This window comes from Salmo salar, chromosome ssa13, assembly GCF_905237065.1.
Source record: "Salmo salar chromosome ssa13, Ssal_v3.1, whole genome shotgun sequence".
In the NCBI taxonomy this organism is placed as follows: domain Eukaryota; kingdom Metazoa; phylum Chordata; class Actinopteri; order Salmoniformes; family Salmonidae; genus Salmo; species Salmo salar.
Genome location: NC_059454.1, coordinates 109,246,100 through 109,269,726, shown reverse-complemented (window position 1 = coordinate 109,269,726; position 23,627 = coordinate 109,246,100). Strand labels below are relative to the sequence as shown.

At 44.1% G+C, this 23,627-nt stretch overlaps 1 protein-coding gene across 6 annotated transcripts in view; it reads left to right on the top strand.

Moving 5' to 3' along the window:
- The window catches only part of LOC106568544 (netrin receptor DCC), a 597,715-nt gene that overhangs the window by 159,639 nt on the left and 414,449 nt on the right, over positions 1-23,627 (top strand). For all 6 annotated transcript variants that reach the window (XM_045692661.1, XM_045692664.1, XM_045692659.1 and 3 more), the window contains exon 2: positions 11,056-11,403. In XM_045692661.1, coding sequence (XP_045548617.1) covers positions 11,056-11,403 — 348 coding nt within the window. The remainder of the gene's footprint in view (positions 1-11,055; positions 11,404-23,627) is intronic.

Here is a 23,627-nt window from a genome sequence, read left to right as displayed (position 1 = left end):
GGTCCGGTATGCTCTGGTCTGAGTCGCGCTGTACAAAACTGGCGATAGCTTTTCGAGCTAAGGGATAGCTGATGACCGCCAACCGTGGCTAGCTGAACTCCAACGTTAGCCAGTGAACTGGCCAGCCTCTGGCTAACCTCTGGCTAGCTTCTGTTGTGGATTTCAAATTTGAGGTAAATAATACTTTTTTTTTTTTATTGGTGAGGCGGGTTGCAGGAGAGGGTTTTGAGGTTGAGTTTTTAGAAAAAAATATATAAAAAGATATGCGAAGAAAAGATGTACATATATATATATTATATATATACACGGGACACAACAAAAGGAGGACAACGGATGTTTGTTATTACTCAAGTTCTGTTACCTCAAGTTCTGTTACCTCAAGTACTGTTACCTCAAGTTCTGTTACCTCAAGTTCTGTTACCTCAAGTACTGTTACCTCAAGTACTGTTACCACAACCGGCCGTGATTGGGAGTCCCATAAGGCGGCGCACAATTGGCCCAGCATCGTCTGGGTTTGTCCTGGGTAGGCCGTCATTGTAAATAAGAATTTGATCTTAACTGACTTGCCTGGTTAAATAAAGGTTAAATAAATAATTACAAATGATGTATCATCATTTATAATGTATGAACAACCGGGTGTCATGTAGGAATGAACGGGGGTCATTGTTTATAATGTAGGAACAATCGGGGGTCTTCGTTTTACCTTTACTTAACTAGGCAATTCAGTTAAGAACAAATTCTTATTAACAATGACAGCCTAGGAACAGTGGGTTAAGTGCCTTGTTCAGGGGCAGAACGACTGATTTTTACCTTGTCAGCTCAGGGATTCGAGCTTACAACCTTTCGGTTTCTAGCCCAACACTCTAACCACTAGGCTACGCTGCTGCCCCGTTTATAATGTAGGAACGAACGGTGGTCCCCTGTGTGCAACTCATTTTTTTATACTTAAAATAAAAGGAGGCTGTCTGAATAAATGAATCATAATTGATTAATCCCCCCAGGGCATTGATTTCTGTACCCTCACAGTGACCTGAGTCATGTTCATTAGGGCACACCGTAGCAAAACGTGTTGCAACGGAAAACAAGCTTTTCTTATTGGACAAGTTCACATAGTGCTACCTCCCCGTTTTCTGTTTTCGGACCGCTTGGTCCATTTTGTACCTATTGAACACAACCTTGGTCCATTATGTACCTATTGAACACAACCTTGGTCAGATTCCAAGGCTTTGTCCCTCTAGAGAGGGAGTAGAGGGAGCGGTCCAGTCTATCATTCTATTTCTACGGTCCAGTCTATCATTCTATTTCTCCGGTCCAGTCTCTCATTGTATTTCTATGGTCCAGTCTATCATTGTAGTGCTATGGTCCAGTCTATCATTATATTTATATGGTCCAGTCTATCATTATATTTATGTGGGTCAGTCTATCATTGTATTTCTATGGTCCAGTCTATCGTTATATTTCTATGGTCCATTCTATCATTATATTTATGTGGGTCAGTCTATCATTGTATTTCTATGGTCCAGTCTATAGTTATATTTCTATGGTCCAGTCTATCATTATATTTATGTGGTCCAGTTTATCATTGTATTTCTATGTTCCAGTCTATCATTTTATTTCTATGGTCCAGTCTATCATTATATTTCTATGGTCCAGTCTATCATTATATTTCTATGGTCCAGTCTATCATTGTATTTCTATGGTCCAGCCTATCATTGTATTTATACGGTCCAGCCTATCACAGTGAATATATTGGGCAGGGCACCGTCACACAGTCAGTCGTGGTAGATATCACAGCTGTATTGGGCCACAGTCAGTCAGTTATGGTAGATATCACAGCTGTATTGGGCCACGGTCAGTCATGGTAGATATCACAGCTGTAGTGGGCCACGGTCAGTCTTGGTAGATATCACAGCTGTAGTGGGCCACGGTCAGTCATGGTAGATATCACAGCTGTAGTGGGCCACGGTCAGTCTTGGTAGATATCACAGCTGTATTGGGCCACGGTCAGTCATGGTAGATATCACAGCTGTAGTGGGCCACGGTCAGTCATGGTAGATATCACAGCTGTAGTGGGCCACGGTCAGTCAGTCATGGTAGATATCACAGCTGTAGTGGGCCACGGTCAGTCTTGGTAGATATCACAGCTGTATTGGGCCACGGTCAGTCATGGTAGATATCACAGCTGTAGTGGGCCACGGTCAGTCATGGTAGATATCACAGCTGTATTGGGCCACGGTCAGTCAGTCATGGTAGATATCACAGCTGTAGTGGGCCACGGTCAGTCTTGGTAGATATCACAGCTGTATTGGGCCACGGTCAGTCATGGTAGATATCACAGCTGTAGTGGGCCACGGTCAGTCATGGTAGATATCACAGCTGTATTGGGCCACGGTCAGTCAGTCATGGTAGATATCACAGCTGTAGTGGGCCACGGTCAGTCTTGGTAGATATCATAGCTGTAGTGGACCACGGTCAGTCTTGGTACATCCCAGATCACTGTCTGAATGAATCAGATGGTACTGTAAATGTCAGTCCCCAAGGCAGCATTTGTCCCCTTCCTGTATCAATCTCAGTAACCTGGGGTGCATCCGAAAGCAGACAGGTCAAAAGTAGTGCACTATATAGGGAAAGGGTTACCATTTGGGACTCAAGCCCAGATTCCCAGGCTTTGTCCTCCAGTGTGAGGAAGAGCAGGCGGAGCGATCCGGCCTGACACATTGATAATATTGGTCTGGGTACAGTCAGTCACGCTGTAGTGCATGGGCACCGTTTCAGGAGCTGAGCTGCTCATTTCCTCATGTTTGACGGAGATCTTTTACTGACAGGCTGTTTTTATGTGGCTGTCTGGAGTGTTGTCGTTTGGGATGCAACCTAACTCCTATCCCCCTCTCCTCCTCTCCCCTTCTCCTCTGTATCTCTCTCTCTCTCTCTGTCTCTCTCTCTCTGTCTCTCTCTCTCTCTGTATCGTTCTCTGTCTCTGTCTCCCTCTCTTTCTCATCCCCTCTCTCTCTCTCTCTCTCTCTCTCTCTCTCTCTCTCTCTCTCTCTCTCTCTCTCTGTCTCTCTCTCTGTCTCTCTCTCTCTGTCTCTCTCTCTGTCTCTCTCTCTGTCTCTCTCTCTCTGTCTCTCTCTGTATCGTTCTCTGTCTCTGTCTCCCTCTCTTTCTCATCCCCTCTCTCTCTCTCTCTCTCTCTCTCTCTGTGTATCATTCTCTCTGGTATCTCTCTGGTTGTTTGGTCTCTCTGGTTTCTCTCTGGTTGTTTGGTATGCAGTCTAACCCCCCAGCTCAGCCCATTCCTTTCTTATCTCTCTCTCTTTATCTTTCTCTCTGGTATCTCTCTGGTTGTTTGGTATGCAGTCTAACCCCCCAGCCCAGCCCATTCCCTTCTCATCTCTCTCTCTTTATCTTTCTCTCTGGTTTCTCTCTGGTTGTTTGGTATGCAGTCTAACCCCCCAGCCCAGCCCATTCCCTTCTCATCTCTCTCTCTTTATCTTTCTCTCTGGTTTCTCTCTGGTTGTTTGGTATGCAGTCTAACCCCCCAGCCCAGCCCATTCCCTTCTCATCTCTCTCTCTTTATCTTTCTCTCTGGTATCTCTGGTTGTTTGGTATGCAGTCTAACCCCCCAGCCCAGCCCATTCCCTTCTCATCTCTCTCTCTGTATCTTTCTCTCTGGTATCTCTGGTTGTTTGGTATGCAGTCTAACCCCCCAGCCCAGCCCATTCCCTTCTCATCTCTCTCTCTTTATCTTTCTCTCTGGTATCTCTCTGGTTGTTTGGTATGCAGTCTAACCCCCCAGCCCAGCCCATTCCCTTCTCATCTCTCTCTCTTTATCTTTCTCTCTGGTTTCTCTCTGGTTGTTTGGTATGCAGTCTAACCCCCCAGCCCAGCCCATTCCCTTCTCATCTCTCTCTCTTTATCTTTCTCTCTGGTATCTCTCTGGTTGTTTGGTATGCAGTCTAACCCCCCAGCCCAGCCCATTCCCTTCTCATCTCTCTCTCTTTATCTTTCTCTCTGGTTTCTCTCTGGTTGTTTGGTATGCAGTCTAACCCCCCAGCCCAGCCCATTCCCTTCTCATCTCTCTCTCTGTATCTTTCTCTCTGGTATCTCTGGTTGTTTGGTATGCAGTCTAACCCCCCAGCCCAGCGCATTCCCTTCTCATCTCTCTCTCTTTATCTTTCTCTCTGGTTTCTCTCTGGTTGTTTGGTGTGCAGTCTAACCCCCCAGCCCCTTCCCCTTTCCTCCTCCTCCTTTTCATCTGTCAGTTCATGGCTTCTTCAAACCCTCCCCCTTCCCTTGTCACTGGGAGAGAGGGAAAGAGGGAAATGGGGTTTTAGACAAAAAAAAAATTACAATTGTACTCTGTCTTTCTGCTGATGACATGGGGCGGACCATCAAAAAGTCCTCTCTCTCCATCTTCCCCCTTCCTTCTCCATCTGTCTTTTCTCCTTATTCTTCTGTTTTCATGTCTCTGTATCTCCCCGTTTCCTCTTTGTTCTATCTGTGAGCCACCACACCCCAAACCCCTTTCTTTGGTCTTTGTTCTGTCTGTACTATTTCACTGACTGTCTGTTTGAAGAAGAAGAGACTAGTCCTCTATAGTGGCGAGTTTGGGGAAAGGTACCAACCAGGCACCACCTTTTGTTGAATACATGACAATGTACTGGGTGGCAGCGTAGCCTAGTGGTTAGAGTGTTGGACTAGTAACCGAAAGGTTGCAAGTTCGAATCCCCGAGCTGACAAGGTACAAATCTGTCTTTCTGCCCCTGAACAAGGCAGTTAACCCACTGTTCCCTGGTAGGCCGTCATTAAATAATGGTCAAAAATACAACAACAAAAAAAGGTCTAATGTGAAGTGTTTCATTAAATTAAATAAAAAAATGTCCCAAACTTTATATCCTTGCTAAGTTTGTCTGAAACTATTTTGTGTGCAGCCACATAAACTGCTGTTTGTCTTCTGTCGTACTAAGTGATAAAGGAACCCTGTTCACAGCACAGTGAGACAGAACAATGTCCTCTTCTCTATAGTGCACTGCTTTAAACCAGAGCCCCATGGACCCTCATCAGAAGTAGTTCAATACATAGGGAAGGGGGTGTCATTGAGAACAGTTGAGAACAGTTGAGAACAAGTTCTCATTTACAACTGCGACCTGGCCAAGGTAAAGCAAAGCAGTGCGACAAAAACAACAACACAGAGTTACACATGGAATAAACAAACGTACAGTCAATAACACAATAGACAAATCTGTGTACAGTGTGTGCAAATGAAGTAAGGAGGTAAGGCAATAAATAGGCCAACAGTGGCGAAGTAATTACAATGTAGCAATTAACACTGGAGTGATAGACGTACAGATGAGAATGTTCAAGTAGAAATACTGGTGTGCAAAAGAGCAGAAAAACAAAAACAGATATGGGGATGAGGTAGGTAGTTGGTTGGATGGGCTATTTACAGATGGGCTGTGTACAGCTGCAGCGATCGGTTAGCTGCTCTGACAGCTGATGAGGTAATAAATAATGTATGAATGTTAGGTTGGAACCAGTGGAGGCTCTTCAGAGAAGGAAGGGGAGGACTGTCCAACTCAGTGTCCAACTCAGGCCACTGTGGGGACCTTCAATGCTGCAGAAATGTTTTGGTACCCTTCCCCTGATCTGTTTATCGACACAATCCTGTCTCGGAGTTTTATGGACAATTCCTTTGACCTCATGGCTTGGGTTTTCTCTCTGACATACACTGTCGACTGTGGGACCTTATATAGACAGACAGGTGTGTGCCTTTCCAAATCATGTCCAATGAATTGAATTTACCACAGGTGGACTCCATTCAAGTAGAAACATCTCCAGGATGATCAATGGAAACAGGATGCACCTGAGCTCAATTGTGACCGACTACCTGGATTCGGTCTTATGTAGCAAAATTTGAATTTGTGTTTTTTTTTTACATTGGATAAAAGTAGAGACTCAGATCTACAAAAGTGTATATAAGGAACAATGGGAACGTAATTCTGCTTGGAAAGTTGATAAACTTGGAGCCTCACTTTTGAGAAAATGGCCTTTGAATGTTTTGGTACCTACTGGAGAGCTCTTCTTTGTCTCCACCCATTCAGCATCGTTCACACCCTCTTAAGCCTTAACCCCACCCATCTCTTTAAGGATTCCCATGTGAGGTAATGTTGACTTGTGTTGTAAAGTCATATCAAAGGGTCTGAATACTTATGTAAATAAGGTATTTCTGTATATTTTTTTTTTTACATTTAATACATTTGCAACAATTTCTGAAAACATATTTTCCCTATGTCATTCTGGGGTATTGTGTGTAAATTGCTGAATATTAAAAAAAAAAAAGTATTTAATAAATTTTAGAATAAGGCTGCTACGTAACAAAGTGTGGAAAAAGTCAAGGGGTCTGAATACTTTCCGAAGGCTCTGTACATATACATCAATGCAAAACCATGACATTACCGAATTTGTGTGGAATGTGGAAACATTGCTACTGCAACATCCTAACCCTACCTTTTCTGAGGACAATAACACTATTTCACCCCTACCCTCACAGGGCCCTACACACTCACACACACTGTCACTCCAACACACACACACACACACACACACACACACACACACACACACACACACACACACACACACACACACACACACACACACACACACACACTGTCACTCCAACACACACACACACACACACACACACACACACACACGCAAACTCACACACACAAATGCAAGCTGCTGCTACTCTGTTTATCGTATATCCTGATGCCTAGTTCCCTTCCCCATATACATATCTACCTCCATCACTCCAGTATCCCTGTCCCCCTATACATATCTACCTCCATCACTCCAGTATCCCTGTCCCCTTCCCCTATACATATCTACCTCCATCACTCCAGTATCCCTGTCCCCTTCCCCTATACATATCTACCTCCATCACTCCAGTATCCCTGTCTCCTTCCCCCTATACATATCTACCTCCATCACTCCAGTATCCCTGTCTCCTTCCCCCTATACATATCTACCTCCATCACTCCAGTATCCCTGTCCCCTTCCCCCTATACATATCTACCTCCATCACTCCAGTATCCCTGTCTCCTTCCCCCTATACATATCTACCTCCATCACTCCAGTATCCCTGTCTCCTTCCCCCTATACATATCTACCTCCATCACTCCAGTATCCCTGTCCCCTTCCCCCTATACATATCTACCTCCATCACTCCAGTATCCCTGTCCCCTTCCCCCTATACATATCTACCTCCATCACTCCAGTATCCCTGTACATTGTTAATATGGTAATGGCTCTGACTTTTTAAATATTTCCTGTTTATTGTGTATTTCATATTTCTTATTCTTATTTCTTGTGTTTTTTTTCTTCTAGTAATACATTGTTATTAATTATTGCATTGTTGGGTTTTGAGTTAAGGTAGGCATTTCACTGTACTTGTGTGTGTGACATTACAACTTTAAACTTGAAGTTACATGTGAACTTCCAATTCCACATGTGAAAGTGAGATTTTCACGGATGTTCTTACATGTGAAACAGCAAATGTAATTTTCACATGTTAATGTTTTACAAATGTGAACTTCCAATTCCACATGTGAAAGTGAGATTTTCACGGATGTTCTTACATGTGAAACAGCAAATGTAATTTTCACATGTTAATGTTTTACAAATGTGAACTTCCAATTCCACATGTGAAAGTGAGATTTTCACGGATGTTCTTACATGTGAAACAGCGTGTGACATGCTTTTCACCTGTGAAATATAAACTCAACGTGCAAAACAACCAATTCACATGTGAAACGGAACATTTTAAGTTGTTTGTTGTTGTTGTTGTTCTAAGGGCACGGCATATATAATAGTGGAATGTACTGTAGACCTGTGGCAATGAACGTGGAATGTGATATTTTGATTGTAACATGGATGGACTGGTAGTGTGTTTTATGATTGAACACGGACAGCTCTTACTCCTTGCCCCGAAAGCAAAACTGTTTTATCATCAACATCTCTGATGAGTTTGAACCGATTGTTTCATTGGACAATCAGACTGGGAAGTTAAAAGTAATCTTCGAGGGCGGAGACTAACTCTGGGAGATGTCTGATAACACGAGATTGGTCGGGCCTATGAGGACAGGGCAGACATGCTAATGAACTTAGGGTCTGAGTAGAAATGAGGCTGAGCCCTAGACTGCAGTACTCTATTCTGTAGTAGTATTATAGTAGATATGACTGCAGTACTATATTCTGTAGTAGTATTGTAGTAGATATGACTGCAGTACTCTATTCTGTAGTAGTATTATAGTAGATATGACTGCAGTACTATAGTCTGTAGTAGTATTATAGTAGATATGACTGCAGTAGTATAGTCTGTAGTAGTATTATAGTAGATATGACTGCAGTACTCTATTCTGTAGTAGTATTATAGTAGATATGACTGCAGTACTATAGTCTGTAGTAGTATTATAGTAGATATGACTGCAGTACTCTATTCTGTAGTAGTATTGTAGTAGATGTGACTGCAGTACTCTATTCTGTAGTAGTATTATAGTAGATATGACTGCAGTACTCTATTCTGTAGTAGTATTGTAGTAGATGTGACTGCAGTACTCTATTCTGTAGTAGTATTGTAGTATATGTGACTGCAGTACTCTATTCTGTAGTAGTATTGTAGTAGATATGACTGCAGTACTCTATTCTGTAGTAGTATTGTAGTAGATGTGACTGCAGTACTCTATTCTGTAGTAGTATTGTAGTAGATATGACTGCAGTACTCTATTCTGTAGCAGTATTGTAGTAGATATATGATAAGGCTGGGCCTGTGAAGACAGGGCAGCAATGTCTTTGAAGACAAGGTTCAGAGGATGCACTCTGAGCTCTCTTCTGTATTAGTATATAAATGCAGCGTTTTATTATTGAAATATTAAAAGTGCTTATGCTACGGAGAGAAACAAAATGGTGCAGTTTCAGGCTAAAGTGATTCTGGCGCTGGACATGGGGTGGAGCTAGTGGGTAGCTGGATAAGGGGGTGTGAGCTAGTGGGTAGCTGGATAAGGGGGTGTGAGCTAGTGGGTAGATGGATAAGGGGGTGTGAGCTAGTGGGTAGATGGATAAGGGGGTGTGAGCTAGTGGGTAGATGGATAAGGGGGTGTGTGCTAGTGGGTAGCTGGATAAGGGGGTGTGAGCTAGTGGGTAGATGGATAAGGGGGTGTGTGCTAGTGGGTAGCTGGATATGGGGGTGTGTGCTAGTGGGTAGCTGGATATGGGGGTGTGTACTAATGAGTAGCTGGATAAGGGGGTGTGTGCTAGTGGGTAGCTGGAGATGGGGGTGTGAGCTAGTGGGTAGCTGGATAAAGGGGGTGTGAGCTAGTGGGTAGCTGGATAAGGGGGTGTGAGCTAGTGGGCAGATGGATAAGGGGGTGTGAGCTAGTGGGTAGCTGGATAAGGGGGTGTGTGCTAGTGGGTAGCTGGATAAGGGGGTGTGAGCTAGTGGGTAGCTGGATAAGGGGGTGTGTGCTAGTGGGTAGCTGGATAAGGGGGTGTGAGCTAGTGGGTAGCTGGATAAGGGGGTGTGAGCTAGTGGGTAGCTGGATAAGGGGGTGTGAGCTAGTGGGTAGCTGGATAAGGGGGTGTGAGCTAGTGGGTAGCTGGATAAGGGGGGTGTGCTAGTGGGTAGCTGGAGATGGGGTGTGAGCTAGTGGGTAGCTGGATAAGGGGGTGTGAGCTAGTGGGTAGATGGATAAGGGGTGTGAGCTAGTGGGTAGCTGGATAAGGGGGTGTGTGCTAGTGGGTAGCTGGAGCTGGGGGTGTGAGCTAGTGGGTAGCTGGATAAGGGGGTGTGTGCTAGTGGGTAGATGGATAAGGGGTTGTGTGCTAGTTGGTAGCTGGATATGGGGGTGTGTGCTAGTGGGTAGCTGAATAAGGGGTGTGTGCTAGTGGGTAGCTGGATAAGGGGTGTGTGCTAGTGGGTAGCTGGATAAGGGGGTGTGTGCTAGTGGGTAGCTGGAGATGGGGTGTGTGCTAGTGGGTAGCTGGATAAGGGGTGTGTGCTAGTGGGTAGATGGATAAGGGGTGTGTGCTAGTGGGTAGCTGGATATGGGGGTGTGAGCTAGTGGGTAGATGGAGATGGGGGTGTGTGCTAGTGGGTAGCTGGATAAGGGTGTGTGTGCTAGTGGGTAGCTGGATATGGGGTGTGCTAGTGGGTAGCTGGATAAGGGGGTGTGTGCTAGTGGGTAGCTGGATATGGGGGTGTGAGCTAGTGGGTAGATGGAGATGGGGGTGTGTGCTAGTGTGTAGCTGGATTAGGGGTGTGAGCTAGTGGGTAGCTTTAAGGGGTGTGTGCTAGTGGGTAGCTGGATATGGGGGTTTGTACTCGTGGGTAGCTGGATAAGGGGTGTGTGCTAGTGGGTAGCTGGATAAGGGGGTGTGTGCTAGTTGGTAAATGGATATGGGGTTTGTACTCGTGGGTAGATGGATAAGGGGTGTGTGCTAGTGGGTAGCTGGATAAGGGGTGTGTGCTAGCGGGTAGCTGGATAAGGGGGTGTGTGCTAGTGGGTAGCTGGATAAGGGGGTGTGTGCTAGTGGGTAGCTGGATAAGGGGGTGTGTGCTAGTGGGTAGCTGGATAAGGGGGTGTGTGCTAGTGGGTAGCTGGATAAGGGGGTGTGTGCTAGTGGGTAGCTGGATAAGGGGGTGTGTGCTAGTGGGTAGCTGGATAAGGGGGTGTGTGCTAGTGGGTAGCTGGATAAGGGGGTGTGTGCTAGTGGGTAGCTGTGATGTAGTTCATGTTTGTAAGCGTATGCTTGGTATTGTTTATAAAATATAAAATAAATCTTACAAAATGTATATATAGAGCAATGTTTTCGGTAGGACTTGGTCCAGTGGTGTAGTGGTATTATTTTAGGTGCCGTAACACCTTGTATTTTATGATTACAGTATGTTACCAACTTTAATTGAGGATAGGACTATGTATTGAATAAAATCGACTCATCAATGATCCTATGCTCTGAGACTAAACCACTCCTTCCTCCACCTCTCTCTTCCTCCAGGTGCAGAGACCTCATCGTCATCCCCGTCCCAGACAGGCCAGGTGTTCGTGGACTTCAGCTTGGTTCTGGAACCCCAGGACACGGTGATATTACGGGGCGGTGTTCTCCAGCTGGACTGTGAGGCTCAGTCAGACCAAGGTATTCCAGTCATCGTCTGGAAGAAGGACGGAGTGTTGCTCAGCGCCGTGGTGGACGAGAGGAGACAGCAGTTCCCTAACGGTTCTCTAGTGGTCCAGAACGTGGTTCACTCACGACACCACCGACCTGACGAGGGGTCCTACCAGTGTCTGGCAGCGCTAGAGGGAGTAGGTGCCATTGTCAGTCGGACGGCTAAAGTCACTGTCTCTGGTAAGACCTTACTTACTTAATAATCCTGTAAACAATGACTAATGTCCTCCACTTCACTCGGTTCGGGGGACGTTTTTTTATAGGTTGCACTTGTTGAGGGTGGTGAGAGCTATGATATGTATGCTCCTAATCAAGAGGGGATTTCATACAGTAGGTAATAGAGAAAGGAAAGGGGGATACCTAGTCAACCGAATGCCTTCAAATGAAATGTGCCTTCTGCATTTAACCCAACTTTTCTGAATATAAAGCTATAGTAAGATAGTATTATCATCTTATGTCTTGTATTGGTTTCTTGAGGAACGTCTCAAATTATTTCCAGGGCCTTATTTCTAGCGCCCTTGTGTCTAGGGCTCTTCTTTCCAGGGCCTTATTTCTAGTGCCCTTGTGTCTAGGGCTCTTCTTTCTGGGGACCTCATATCTAGGGGTTTTCCTCTAGGTCCCTTCTTTCTGGGGACTTCATATCTAGGGGTTTTCCTCTAGGTCCCTTCTTTCAGGGGACCTCATTTCTAGGTCCCTTCTTTCTGGGGACCTCATATCTAGGGGTTTTCCTCTAGGTCCCTTCTTTCTGGGGACCTCATATCTAGGGGTTTTCCTTAACACCACAAGATGCAAATTCTTCCCTTCCTATTCCTCATCTATCTGTCCTATTCCTCATCTTTCAGAGTCATATTCCTCGTCTATCTGTCCTATTCCTCGTCTATCTGTCCTATTCCTCATCTATCAGAGTCCTATTCCTCATCTATCAGAGTCTTATTCCTCATCTATCTGTCCTATTCCTAATCTATCTATCCTGTTCCTCATCTATCTGTCCTATTCCTAATCTATCTATCCTGTTCCTCATCTATCTGTCCTATTCCTCAACAGTATTTTGAATTTTTATTTAACCTTTATTTAACCAGACAGGGTAGTTGAGAACAAGTTCTCATTTACAACTGCGACCTGGCCAAGATAAAGCAAAGCAGTGCGACACAATAAGTCAATAAGTCAATAACACAATAGAAAAAAAAGTCTATATACAGTGTGTGCAAATGAGGTAGGATAAGGGAGGTAAGGCAATAAATAGACCATAGTGGCGAACTAATTACAATATAGCAATTAAACACTGGAGTGATAGATGTGCAGAAGATGAGTGTGCAAGTAGAGATACTGGGGTGCAAAGGAGCAAAATAAATAAAATAAATAACAGTATGGGGATGAGGTAGTTGGATGGGCTGTTTACAGATGGGCTATGTACAGGTGCAGTGATCTGTGAGCTGCTCTGACAGCTGGTGCTTAAAGCTAGTGAGGGAGATATGAGTCTCCAGCTTCAGTGATTTTTCCAGTTAGTTCCAGTCATTGGCAGCAGAGAACTGGAAGGAAAGGTGGCCAAAGGAGGAATTGGCTTTGGGGGTGACCAGTGAAATATACCTGCTGGAGCGCGTGCTACAGGTGGGTGCTGCTATGGTGACCAGTGAGCTGAGATAAGGCGGGGCTTTACCTAGCAAAGACTTATAGATGACCTGGAGCCAGTGGTTTTGGCGACGAATATGAAGCGAGGGCCAACCAACGACAGCATACAGGTCGCAGTGGTGGGTAGTATATGGGGCTTTGGTGACAAAACGGATGGCACCGTGGTAGACTGCATCCAATTTGCTGACTAGAGTGTTGGAGGCTATTTTGTAAATGACATCGCCGAAGTCAAGGATCGGTAGGATGGTCAGTTTTACGAGGGTATGTTTGGCAGCATGAGTGAAGGATGCTTTGTTGCGAAATAAGAAGCCGATTCTAGATTTAATTTTGGATTGGAGATGCTTAATGTGAGTCTGGAAGGAGAGTTTACAGTCTAACCAGACACCTAGGTATTTGTAGTTGTCCACATATTCTAAGTCAGAACCGTCCAGAGTAGTGATGCTGGACGGGCGGGCAGGTGTGGGCAGCGATCGGTTGAAGAGCATGCATTTAGTTTTACTTGTATTTAAGAGCAGTTGGAGGCCACGGAAGGAGAATTGTATGGCATTGAAGCTCATCTGGAGGGTTGTTAACACAGTGTCCAAAGAAGGGCCAGAAGTATACAGAATGGTGTCATCTGCGTAGAGGTGGATCAGAGACTCACCAGCAGCAAGAGCGACATCATTGATGTATACAGAGAGAAGAGTCAGCCCGAGGATTGAACCCTGTGGCACCCCCATAGGTCAGAGGTCCGGACAACAGGCCCTCCTATTTGACACACTGAACTCTGTCTGAGAAGTAGTTGGTGAACCAGGCGAGGCAGTCATTTGAAAAACCAAGGCTTGTTGAGTCTGCCGATTAGAATGTGGTGATTGACAGAGTCGAAAGCCTTGGCCAGGTCAATGAATACAGCTGCACAGTATTGTCTGACTGCAACCAGATTGCATAGCGGAGAAGGTACGGTGGGATTCGAAATGGTCGGTGATCTGTTAGTTAACTTGGCTTTCGAAAACCTTAGAAAGGCAGGGTAGGATAGATATAGGTCTGTAGCAGTTTGGGTCTAGAGTGTCTCCCCCTTTGAAGAGGGGGATGACCGCGGCAGCTTTCCAGTCTTTGGGGATCTCAGACGAGGAAAGAGAGGTTGAACAGGCTAGTAATAGGGGTTGCAACAATTTCGGCGGATAATTTTAGAAAGAGAGGGTCCAGATTGTCTAGCCCGGCTGATTTGTAGAGGTCCAGATTTTGCACCTCTTTCAGAACATCAGCTATCTGGATTTGGGTGAAGAAGTAATGGGGGATGCTTGGTCAAGTTGCTGTGGGGGGTCCAGGGCTGTGGACCGGGTTAGGGGTAGACAGTTGGAAAGCATGGCCAGCCATAGAAAAATGCTTATTGAAATGTTCAATTATCATAGATTTATCAGTGGTGACAGTGTTTCCTAGCCTCAGTGCAGTGGGCAGCTGGGAGGAGATGCTCTTATTCTCCATGGACTTTACAGTGTCCCAGAACTATTTGGAGTTTGTGCTACGGGATGCACATTTCTGTTTGAAAAAGCTAGCCTGTGCTTTCCTAACTGCCTGTGTATATTGGTTCCTAACTTCCCTGAAAAGTTGCAAATCACGGGGGCTATTTGATGCTAATGTAGAACGCCACAGGATGTTTTTGTGTTGGTTAAGGGCAGTCAGGTCTGGAGTGAACCAAGGGCTATATCTGTTCCTGGTTCTACATTTTCTGAATGGGGCATGCTTATTTAAGATGAGTAGGGTACAGTACTGTAGGGTACATTACAGTACAGTACAGTAGAGTACAGTAGAGTACAGTACAGTAGAGTACAGTTGAGTACAGTACAGTAGAGTACAGTTTAGTAAAGTACAGTAGAGTACAGTTTAGTACAGGACAGTAGAGTACAGTACAGTAGAGTAGAGTACAGTAGAGTACAGTAGATTACAGTACAGTAGAGTAAAGTAGAGTACAGTACAGTAGATTGCAGTACAGTAGAGTACAGTAGAGTAGAGTACAGTAGAGTACAGTAGATTACAGTACAGTAGAATACAATAGAGTACAGTACAGTAGAATACAATAGAGTACAGTAGGGTAGAATACAGTAGAGTACAGTAGATTACAGTACAGTAGAATACCATAGAGTACAGTAGGGTAGAGTACAGTAGAGTAATACAGTAGAGTACAGTAGATTACAGTAGATTACAGTAAAGTACTGTGCCGTAGAGTACAGTAGATTACAGTAGAGTAGAGTAGAGTACAGTAGAGTAGAGTACAGTAGAGTAGAGTACAGTAGAGTAATACAGTAGAGTACAGTAGAGTACAGTAGAGAACAGTACAGTAGGGTAGAGTACAGTAGAGTACAGTACACTAGAGTACATACAGTAGAGTACAGTACATTAGAGTACATACAGTAGAGTACAGTACAGTAGGGTACAGTACAGTAGAGTAGAGTACAGTAGAGTAGAGTACAGTAGAGTAGAGTACAGTAGAGTAATACAGTAGAGTACAGTAGAGTAGAGTACAGTAGAGTACAGTACACTAGAGTAATACAGTAGAGTACAGTACAGTAGAGTACAGTACAGTAGAGTACAGTACAGTAGAGTACATACAGTAGAGTACAGTACAGTACAGTAGGGTACAGTACAGTAGAGTACAGTACAGTAGAGTACAGTAGATTACAGTAAAGTAGAGTACAGTAGATTACAGTAGAGTACAGTAAAGTAGGGTACAGAACAGTAGAGTACAGTAGATTACAGTAGAGTACAGTACAGTAGAATACAGTAGATTACAGTAGAGTACAGTAGGGTACAGTACAGTAGGGTACAGTACATTACCGTGCAGTAGAGTACAGTAGGGTACAGTACATTACAGTACAGTATAGTAGATTACAGTAGAGTACAGTACAGTAGGGTACAGTACAGTAGAGTACAGTACAGTAGGGTACAGTACATTACAGTGCAGTAGAGTACAGTAGGGTTAAATGCAATTTTGACTCATGAGTGTTCAAAAGATTGTTCACACCGATTGAGAACCACTACCGTACAATACGTTACAGTACAGTATGTAGATGCCAATGGTTGGGCTCTGGTTTGGAGCCCCCCTGCTGGCTCTGGTTTGGAGCCCCCCTGCTGGGGCGGCAGGTAACCTAGTGGTTAGACCGTTGGACTAGTATCTGAAAGGTTTCAAGATCGAATCCCCAAGGTAAAAATCTGTCGTTCTGCCCCCTGAACAAGGCAGTTAAACCCACTGTTCCTAGGCCGTCATCGAAAATAAGAATGTGTTCTTAACTGACTTGCCTAGTAAAATAAAGGTTAAATAAATAATAAATACTTGACACCTTTTTATGGAGTGTGCACTTGTCCACTACCCACATGGTGGTCCTCTGTAGCTCAGTTAGTAGAGAATGGAACATGCAACTTTAAAATGGAGATAGCCTCAATGGTGCTGCCCGTGCTGTCACAGTCTCCGTAATGGCACAGATACAAAGATGAGACATCTATATATCTCTATGGTGTCAATTGTTTTTGTGACTGTTTCAGTTTGCACAATTTTAACTTATTTTGGACTTTTAAAGGGGCAATCAGCAGTTGAATTTTTTTTTTTAAAAGCATAATAACCACCATTGTTTTGGTAAAAAGCTGAGGCACGGAGGCTGGAGAAAAGTCATTGACATCGCTATGGATGCAAGGAGTGATTAAATCAAAATTACGGGTTTAACCATGTTTTTGAGACCATACAGTTTTTTTTCACATGTACTTTGGAGGAAAACAAGTTTATATTTTGGGTTCTGATAAGGGTACAACAGTTGAACTAAGCTCATGAGGCATTTCTGAGTTAAATTCTTCAGGAATCAATGGGTACATATTATTCATTTATAAGTCCAATTGATATAGCTACTGCAGATTTGCCCCTTTAAAGAGTGACTGCCCCTAAAAAGCAACTTCTCGTTTTGAAAACGGCCTACGTGGCATCTACAGGAGTCAGAAACATTTTTTTCTTGTGTCAATATTTATTATAAAGTGTAAATAGGATAATCTTTGTCAGAAAGTCAGTTTCGTCCAAAAAAGGAGATTTACCAGATGATATGAACAAAATGGTGTGTCACAGAATGAAGGGTACTGTAACAGTTTTCCTTGGGTTTTTTTTTTCCAACTCTGCCCACATGCCCACAGCTGGCAGCACCAAAGTAATAATCAATTTGAAATGCAGCTGCACGCGACCCGATCGTAATGCCCATGGTCAATTTGGTTTGACATTCGGTGTCCCTATGGGGCTAGTTAGGCACCATCAGTAAATTACACATTGTACACAGGACAATATTTTTTTTTTTTTATGTCAATAGCTCCAAATTTCAAAGACTTAAAAAAACTCAAACCAACTATACATTGTAGAAATGCATCTACAAATATTGAAATAATTGAATGAGGCAACAAAAAGATGTGCAACATGAAGATTTTGTCCCATTTCTATTGTGTAATTTATTGACGGTCCCTAACAAGCCCCAATGACAAACCAAATTTGCCACGGTCTCACACCAGCCGGCTGAAGATAATTGGCTAAACACGTTGGCTAGACACAAGACCTGGTTGGACTGTTTCAAGTTATCCCTCCCATCAGCCTTCAGTCATGTCTGCTGCATGTTTTAATGATCAAGCCGAATCAGGAAGTTCAGCCACCCTTTAAAGAATCCCCATAGATAACACATGACTTTGCTGTCTTTGATTTGGACAAATTTACAACTCAAGATGTTCTATTTAAGAGTTAGGGTTTGGGACAGTCACCTCTCAATAGAAATAACATGAAATGTAGGAGTCAGGGTTTGGGACAGCCACCTCTCAGTAGAAATACGTGTATAAACAATGAATTTGTACTATATTAATATAACAAAATGTTTGATACTGCCTTGGATTGAATAAGAATATATCATGATGGAAATAAATGTCCTCTTTGAGTCCTAGAAAGGCTGTTGGTATAGAGGACCCTGGTATAAAGTAGTGCACTAGAAAGCCTGTTGGTATAGAGGACCCTGGTATAAAGTAGTGCACTAGAAAGGCTGTTGGTATAGAGGACCCTGGTATAAAGTAGTGCACTAGAAAGGCTGTTGGTATAGGTGACCCTGGTATAAAGTAGTGCACTAGAAAGGCTGTTGGTATAGAGGACCCTGGTATAAAGTAGTGCACTAGAAAGGCTGTTGGTATAGAGGACCCTGGTATAAAGTAGTGCACTAGAAAGGCTGTTGGTATAGAGGACCCTGGTATAAAGTAGTGCACTAGAAAGGCTGTTGGTATAGAGGACCCTGGTATAAAGTAGTGCACTAGAAAGCCTGTTGGTATAGAGGACCCTGGTATAAAGTAGTGCACTAGAAAGCCTGTTGGTATAGAGGACCCTGGTATAAAGTAGTGCACTAGAAAGGCTGTTGGTATAGGTGACCCTGGTATAAAGTAGTGCACTAGAAAGGCTGTTGGTATAGGTGACCCTGGTATAAAGTAGTGCACTAGAAAGGCTGTTGGTATATGTGACCCTGGTATAAAGTAGTGCACTAGAAAGGCTGTTGGTATAGAGGACCCTGGTATAAAGTAGTGCACTAGAAAGCCTGTTGGTATAGAGGACCCTGGTATAAAGTAGTGCACTAGAAAGGCTGTTGGTATAGGTGACCCTGGTATAAAGTAGTGCACTAGAAAGCCTGTTGGTATAGAGGACCCTGGTATAAAGTAGTGCACTAGAAAGGCTGTTGGTATAGGTGACCCTGGTATAAAGTAGTGCACTAGAAAGGCTGTTGGTATAGGTGACCCTGGTATAAAGTAGTGCACTAGAAAGGCTGTTGGTATAGGTGACCCTGGTATAAAGTAGTGCACTAGAAAGGCTGTTGGTATAGAGGACCCTGGTATAAAGTAGTGCACTAGAAAGCCTGTTGGTATAGAGGACCCTGGTATAAAGTAGTGCACTAGAAAGCCTGTTGGTATAGAGGACCCTGGTATAAAGTAGTGCACTAGAAAGCCTGTTGGTATAGAGGACCCTGGTATAAAGTAGTGCACTAGAAAGCCTGTTGGTATAGAGGACCCTGGTATAAAGTAGTGCACTAGAAAGCCTGTTGGTATAGGTGACCCTGGTATGAAGTAGTGCACTAGAAAGGCTGTTGGTATAGGTGACCCTGGTATAAAGTAGTGCACTAGAAAGGCTGTTGGTATAGGTGACCCTGGTATAAAGTAGTGCACTAGAAAGGCTGTTGGTATAGAGGACCCTGGTATAAAGTAGTGCACTAGAAAGCCTGTTGGTATAGAGGACCCTGGTATAAAGTAGTGCACTAGAAAGGCTGTTGGTATAGAGGACCCTGGTATAAAGTAGTGCACTAGAAAGCCTGTTGGTATAGGTGACCCTGGTATAAAGTAGTGCACTAGAAAGGCTGTTGGTATAGAGGACCCTGGTATAAAGTAGTGCACTAGAAAGGCTGTTGGTATAGAGGACCCTGGTATAAAGTAGTGCACTGCTTTGGTATAGTTATTCGTGTTTCAGTTATTCCCGCCAACAGAAAACCTTACTCTGTTTCAGTTATTTCCCACAATTTACATTTATCAAACATATTAAAGGGTGTTGATTGTTATTATGATTAACAACCTTGCATTGTTGAGGAAGCCAGCATATCCTCATTTCACTGCCCCTTTTTATCAAATCAAATGTATTTATAAAGCCCTTCTTACATCAGCTGATATCTCAAAGTGCTGTACAGAAACCCAGCCTAAAACCCCTAAACAGCAAGCAATGCAGATGTAGAAGCACGGTGGCTAGGAAAAACTCCCTAGAAAAGGCCAGAACCTAGGAAGAAACCAGGCTATGAGGGGTGGCCAGTCCTCTTCTGGCTGTGCTGGATACTGTGTATGTGATGAATACATTTGATTTGAACACGCTGTAAAAGCCATGCAGTTGTTGACAGCATCAGGAGGCAGACAGAAGCCCTGCTGTTACATTTTAGTCATTTAGCAGACACTCTTATCCAGAGCGACTTACATTAGTGAATGCATACATTTCATACAATATATATATTTTTTCGTACTGGTCCCCCATGGGAATCGAACCCACAACCCTGGCGTTGCAAACACCATGCTCTACCAACTGAGCCACACGGGACCACATTGAACTGTTGACAGCGTCAGGAGGTAGATGTGAGTAAGAATTGCATTCTGTGAACTCTGTGGGAGGTTAGCAGCTCCCGGGCCGTTAGTTAGCTCTCCATCTGGAGATACAACAGCAGGCCCACACACACACACACACACACACACACACACAGACACACACACACACACACACACTCACACAAACACACAGACACACACACGCACTCACACACGCACGCACACACACACACACACACAGACACACACACACACACACACTCACACACGCACACACACACACACACACACACACACAGACACACAGACATATGCATATCCACACACACACACACACACAGACATATGCATATCCACACACACACACACACACACACACACACACACACACACACACACACACACACACACACACACACACACAACAGATTCGTATTTACTGACGGCCTACCAAAAGGCAAAAGGCCTCCTGCGGGGACGGGGACTGGGATTAAAAATGTTAAATAAATAACAGAAATATAAGACAAAACACACATCACGACAAGTGAGACAACACAACACTACATAAAGAGAGACCTAAGACAACAACACAGCAAGGCAGCAACACATGACAACACAGCATGGTAGCAACACATGACAACAACATAGCATGGTAGCAACACATGACATCACAACATAATAGCAACACATGACAACACAGCATGGTAGCAACACATGACAACAACATAGCATGGTAGCAACACATGACAACACAGCATGGTAGCAACACATGACAACAACATAGCATGGTAGCAACACATGACATCACAACATAATAGCAACACATGACAACACAGCATGGTAGCAACACATGACAACAACATAGCATGGCAGCAACACATGACAACAACATAGCATGGCAGCAACACATGACAACATGGTAGCAACACAACATAACAACAATATGGTAGCAACACAACATGACAACAACATGGTAGCAACACAACATGGTAGCAGCACAACATGGTAGTAGCACAACATGGTAGCAACACAACATGGTAGCAGCACAACATGGTAGCAGCACAACATGGTACAAACATCAGACAGACAGACAGACAGACAGACAGACAGACAGACAGACAGACAGACAGACAGACAGACAGACAGACAGACAGACAGGTACAGAGAGACAGACAGACAGGTACAGAGAGACAGACACGGCGAGACAGACAGACAGAGAGTACTCCAGCGGGTCAGACCAGACAGACAGAGAGAGAGACAGAGAGACAGACAGACAGACAGACAGACAGACAGACAGAGAGAGACAGACAGACACGGTGAGACAGACAGACAGAGAGTACTCCAGCGGGTCAGACCAGACAGACAGACAGAGAGTACTCCAGCGGGTCAGACCAGACAGACAGACAGAGAGTACTCCAGCGGGTCAGACCAGACAGACCAGTCGGAGAGATAAGTAGTTGAGCTCTCGATCAGGTCAGCCCAAGGACATGACATGGTTAGACTTCGCTCATCCTTACCAGAAACAGTTTGGCTTAATGCGCTGAAATAGGCACCCTATTTCATGGTAAAAACCCATCCATGACACATGATTTACTATGGGATGTCTTCTGACAGTTCAGAGATATCTTTAAATTACATTTCCTTTTCTCTACTGTTAGGAAAAAACGAGATGAGGCTTCCCCTACACCTTTCCCCCAAAGGACATATTGGTCTCCTGGTGAAACCATGGAAACCGCCACTAGCCTAGCAGGCTAGCGAGGAGCGTCGACTGAAAGTGACATTGGTGTTCTTTAAAGTGATGCCAGTTGGCAGCTGTTGTCAGCCATGTTGTTAAAGGGATAATCTTGAGTGTGGCTTTATCCAGCCAAATGGAGCCCCCTTTTTAGTTGTGATTGAAGTGCCAGTCGGACTCGGAACAGCCGTCAGGTAGTATGGGCATCACGACCATACACTCTCAACATTCAGCCGATATGGTGCTGACAAGGATCTGCTGTCTGTCCTTCTGTCCTTCTGTCCTTCTGTCTGTCTGTCTGTCTGTCTGTCTGTCTGTCTGTCTGTCTGTCTGTCTGTCTGTCTGTCTGTCTGTCTGTCTGTCTGTCTGTCTGTCTGGCTGGCTGTCTGTCTGTCTGTCTGCCTGCCTGGCTGGTTGGTTGTTTGTCTGTTTGGTTGTTTGTCTGTCTGAATGACTGGCTGTCAATCTCTGTCTTCAATAAGAACATCTTTCATGTTTTTGGAAAGCAGAAAAACACCCCCAGCAACAACAACAACAAAAAACACATCCTCACAACTCAATGTTACTTGAGCAATAATGTATCCATTTAGAATATGTACATGTAGACAGTCGCTACTTGCTACTTTCATGGGAATACTCTCAGCTACAGCCTGGCTACAGAACAGTGGTGTGGATACAACACCAGATAATGGAATCGCTTGTGTAGACGTTCAAAATCATCACATCAGCGTGACTCAAATATTGTTTTTCCAGCATATATTCAAGCACCCATCTCAACAACACTGAATTTGCTCACTGTAGGAGAGATATCCTAATGATCCCATCACTTTCTCAGTGAGAGTCAAATGTTCTTCTTAGAGCATAATCTGTGTGTCCGGATGTTTAAGCAGCATCGTAGTGCTGTGCTGCTCCCTTCGCTGCAGGCCCTCCCCCCCGTGCCAGGAATACATTAACAGTGATGCCAGCGGCCCTGTGACAAGTTGGCAGACGGCACAGGTGGCATGTCCACGGGAGGAAGAGCCAGTCAGTAGAGAAAGAGCTTGCCTAACAACTCATACTCATGAATGACAGACGGATGGAAAGACAGGCAGGCAGACAGACAGACAGACAGACAGACAGACAGACAGACAGGCAGGCAGGCAGGCAGGCAGACAGACAGACAGACAGACAGACAGACAGACAGACAGACAGACAGACAGACAGACAGACAGACAGGCAGGCAGGCAGGCAGGCAGGCAGGCAGACAGACAGACAGACAGACAGACAGACAGACAGACAGACAGACAGACAGACAGACAGACAGACAGACAAGGCAATGGAGAGACAGCTTTCTGTTGATACTCCCTCAGAACTAGTTGTGAATTGCATTTAAAAGGTCAAAGTCAAGATCCAATTCTGATTGCAGAGTGCAGAGGTTATTTACACTGTTGCATATTTAAATGTATCTGTTCGTATCATTATGTGGAGAGTAATCTGTTTGGGTGCTTGAAGCTGAGTTTAAATTCAAGTGTTGAATACCTTTCATTGTATTAACTAACTAACTAACTAACTAACTAACTAACTCTGACTGCTAAAGTGCAGGTGTTTTTTCACTTTTAGTGCCACACAGTTTTAAACTAGCTGTTTAATCCCATTAACAGAAACAAGATAACGCTTCCCAGTCTGGGCTCTTTGTAATATGTTCTGAAAATAAAATTAGAAGCAATTCTTTTTAAGAGTGATTGAATAAATGTAGTTTAATTATGATGAGAACTCTGTTTACACTCCCCTGTTGTGAGAACAGTAGTTCGGTTTATATGGGATTCTGTTTTTATAAAACCTTTATGCTACAGTGGCTTGCGAAAGTATTCACCCCTTTGGCATTTTTCCTATTTTGTTGCAATACAACCTGGAATTAAAATAGATTTTTGGAGGGTTTGTATCATTTGATTTA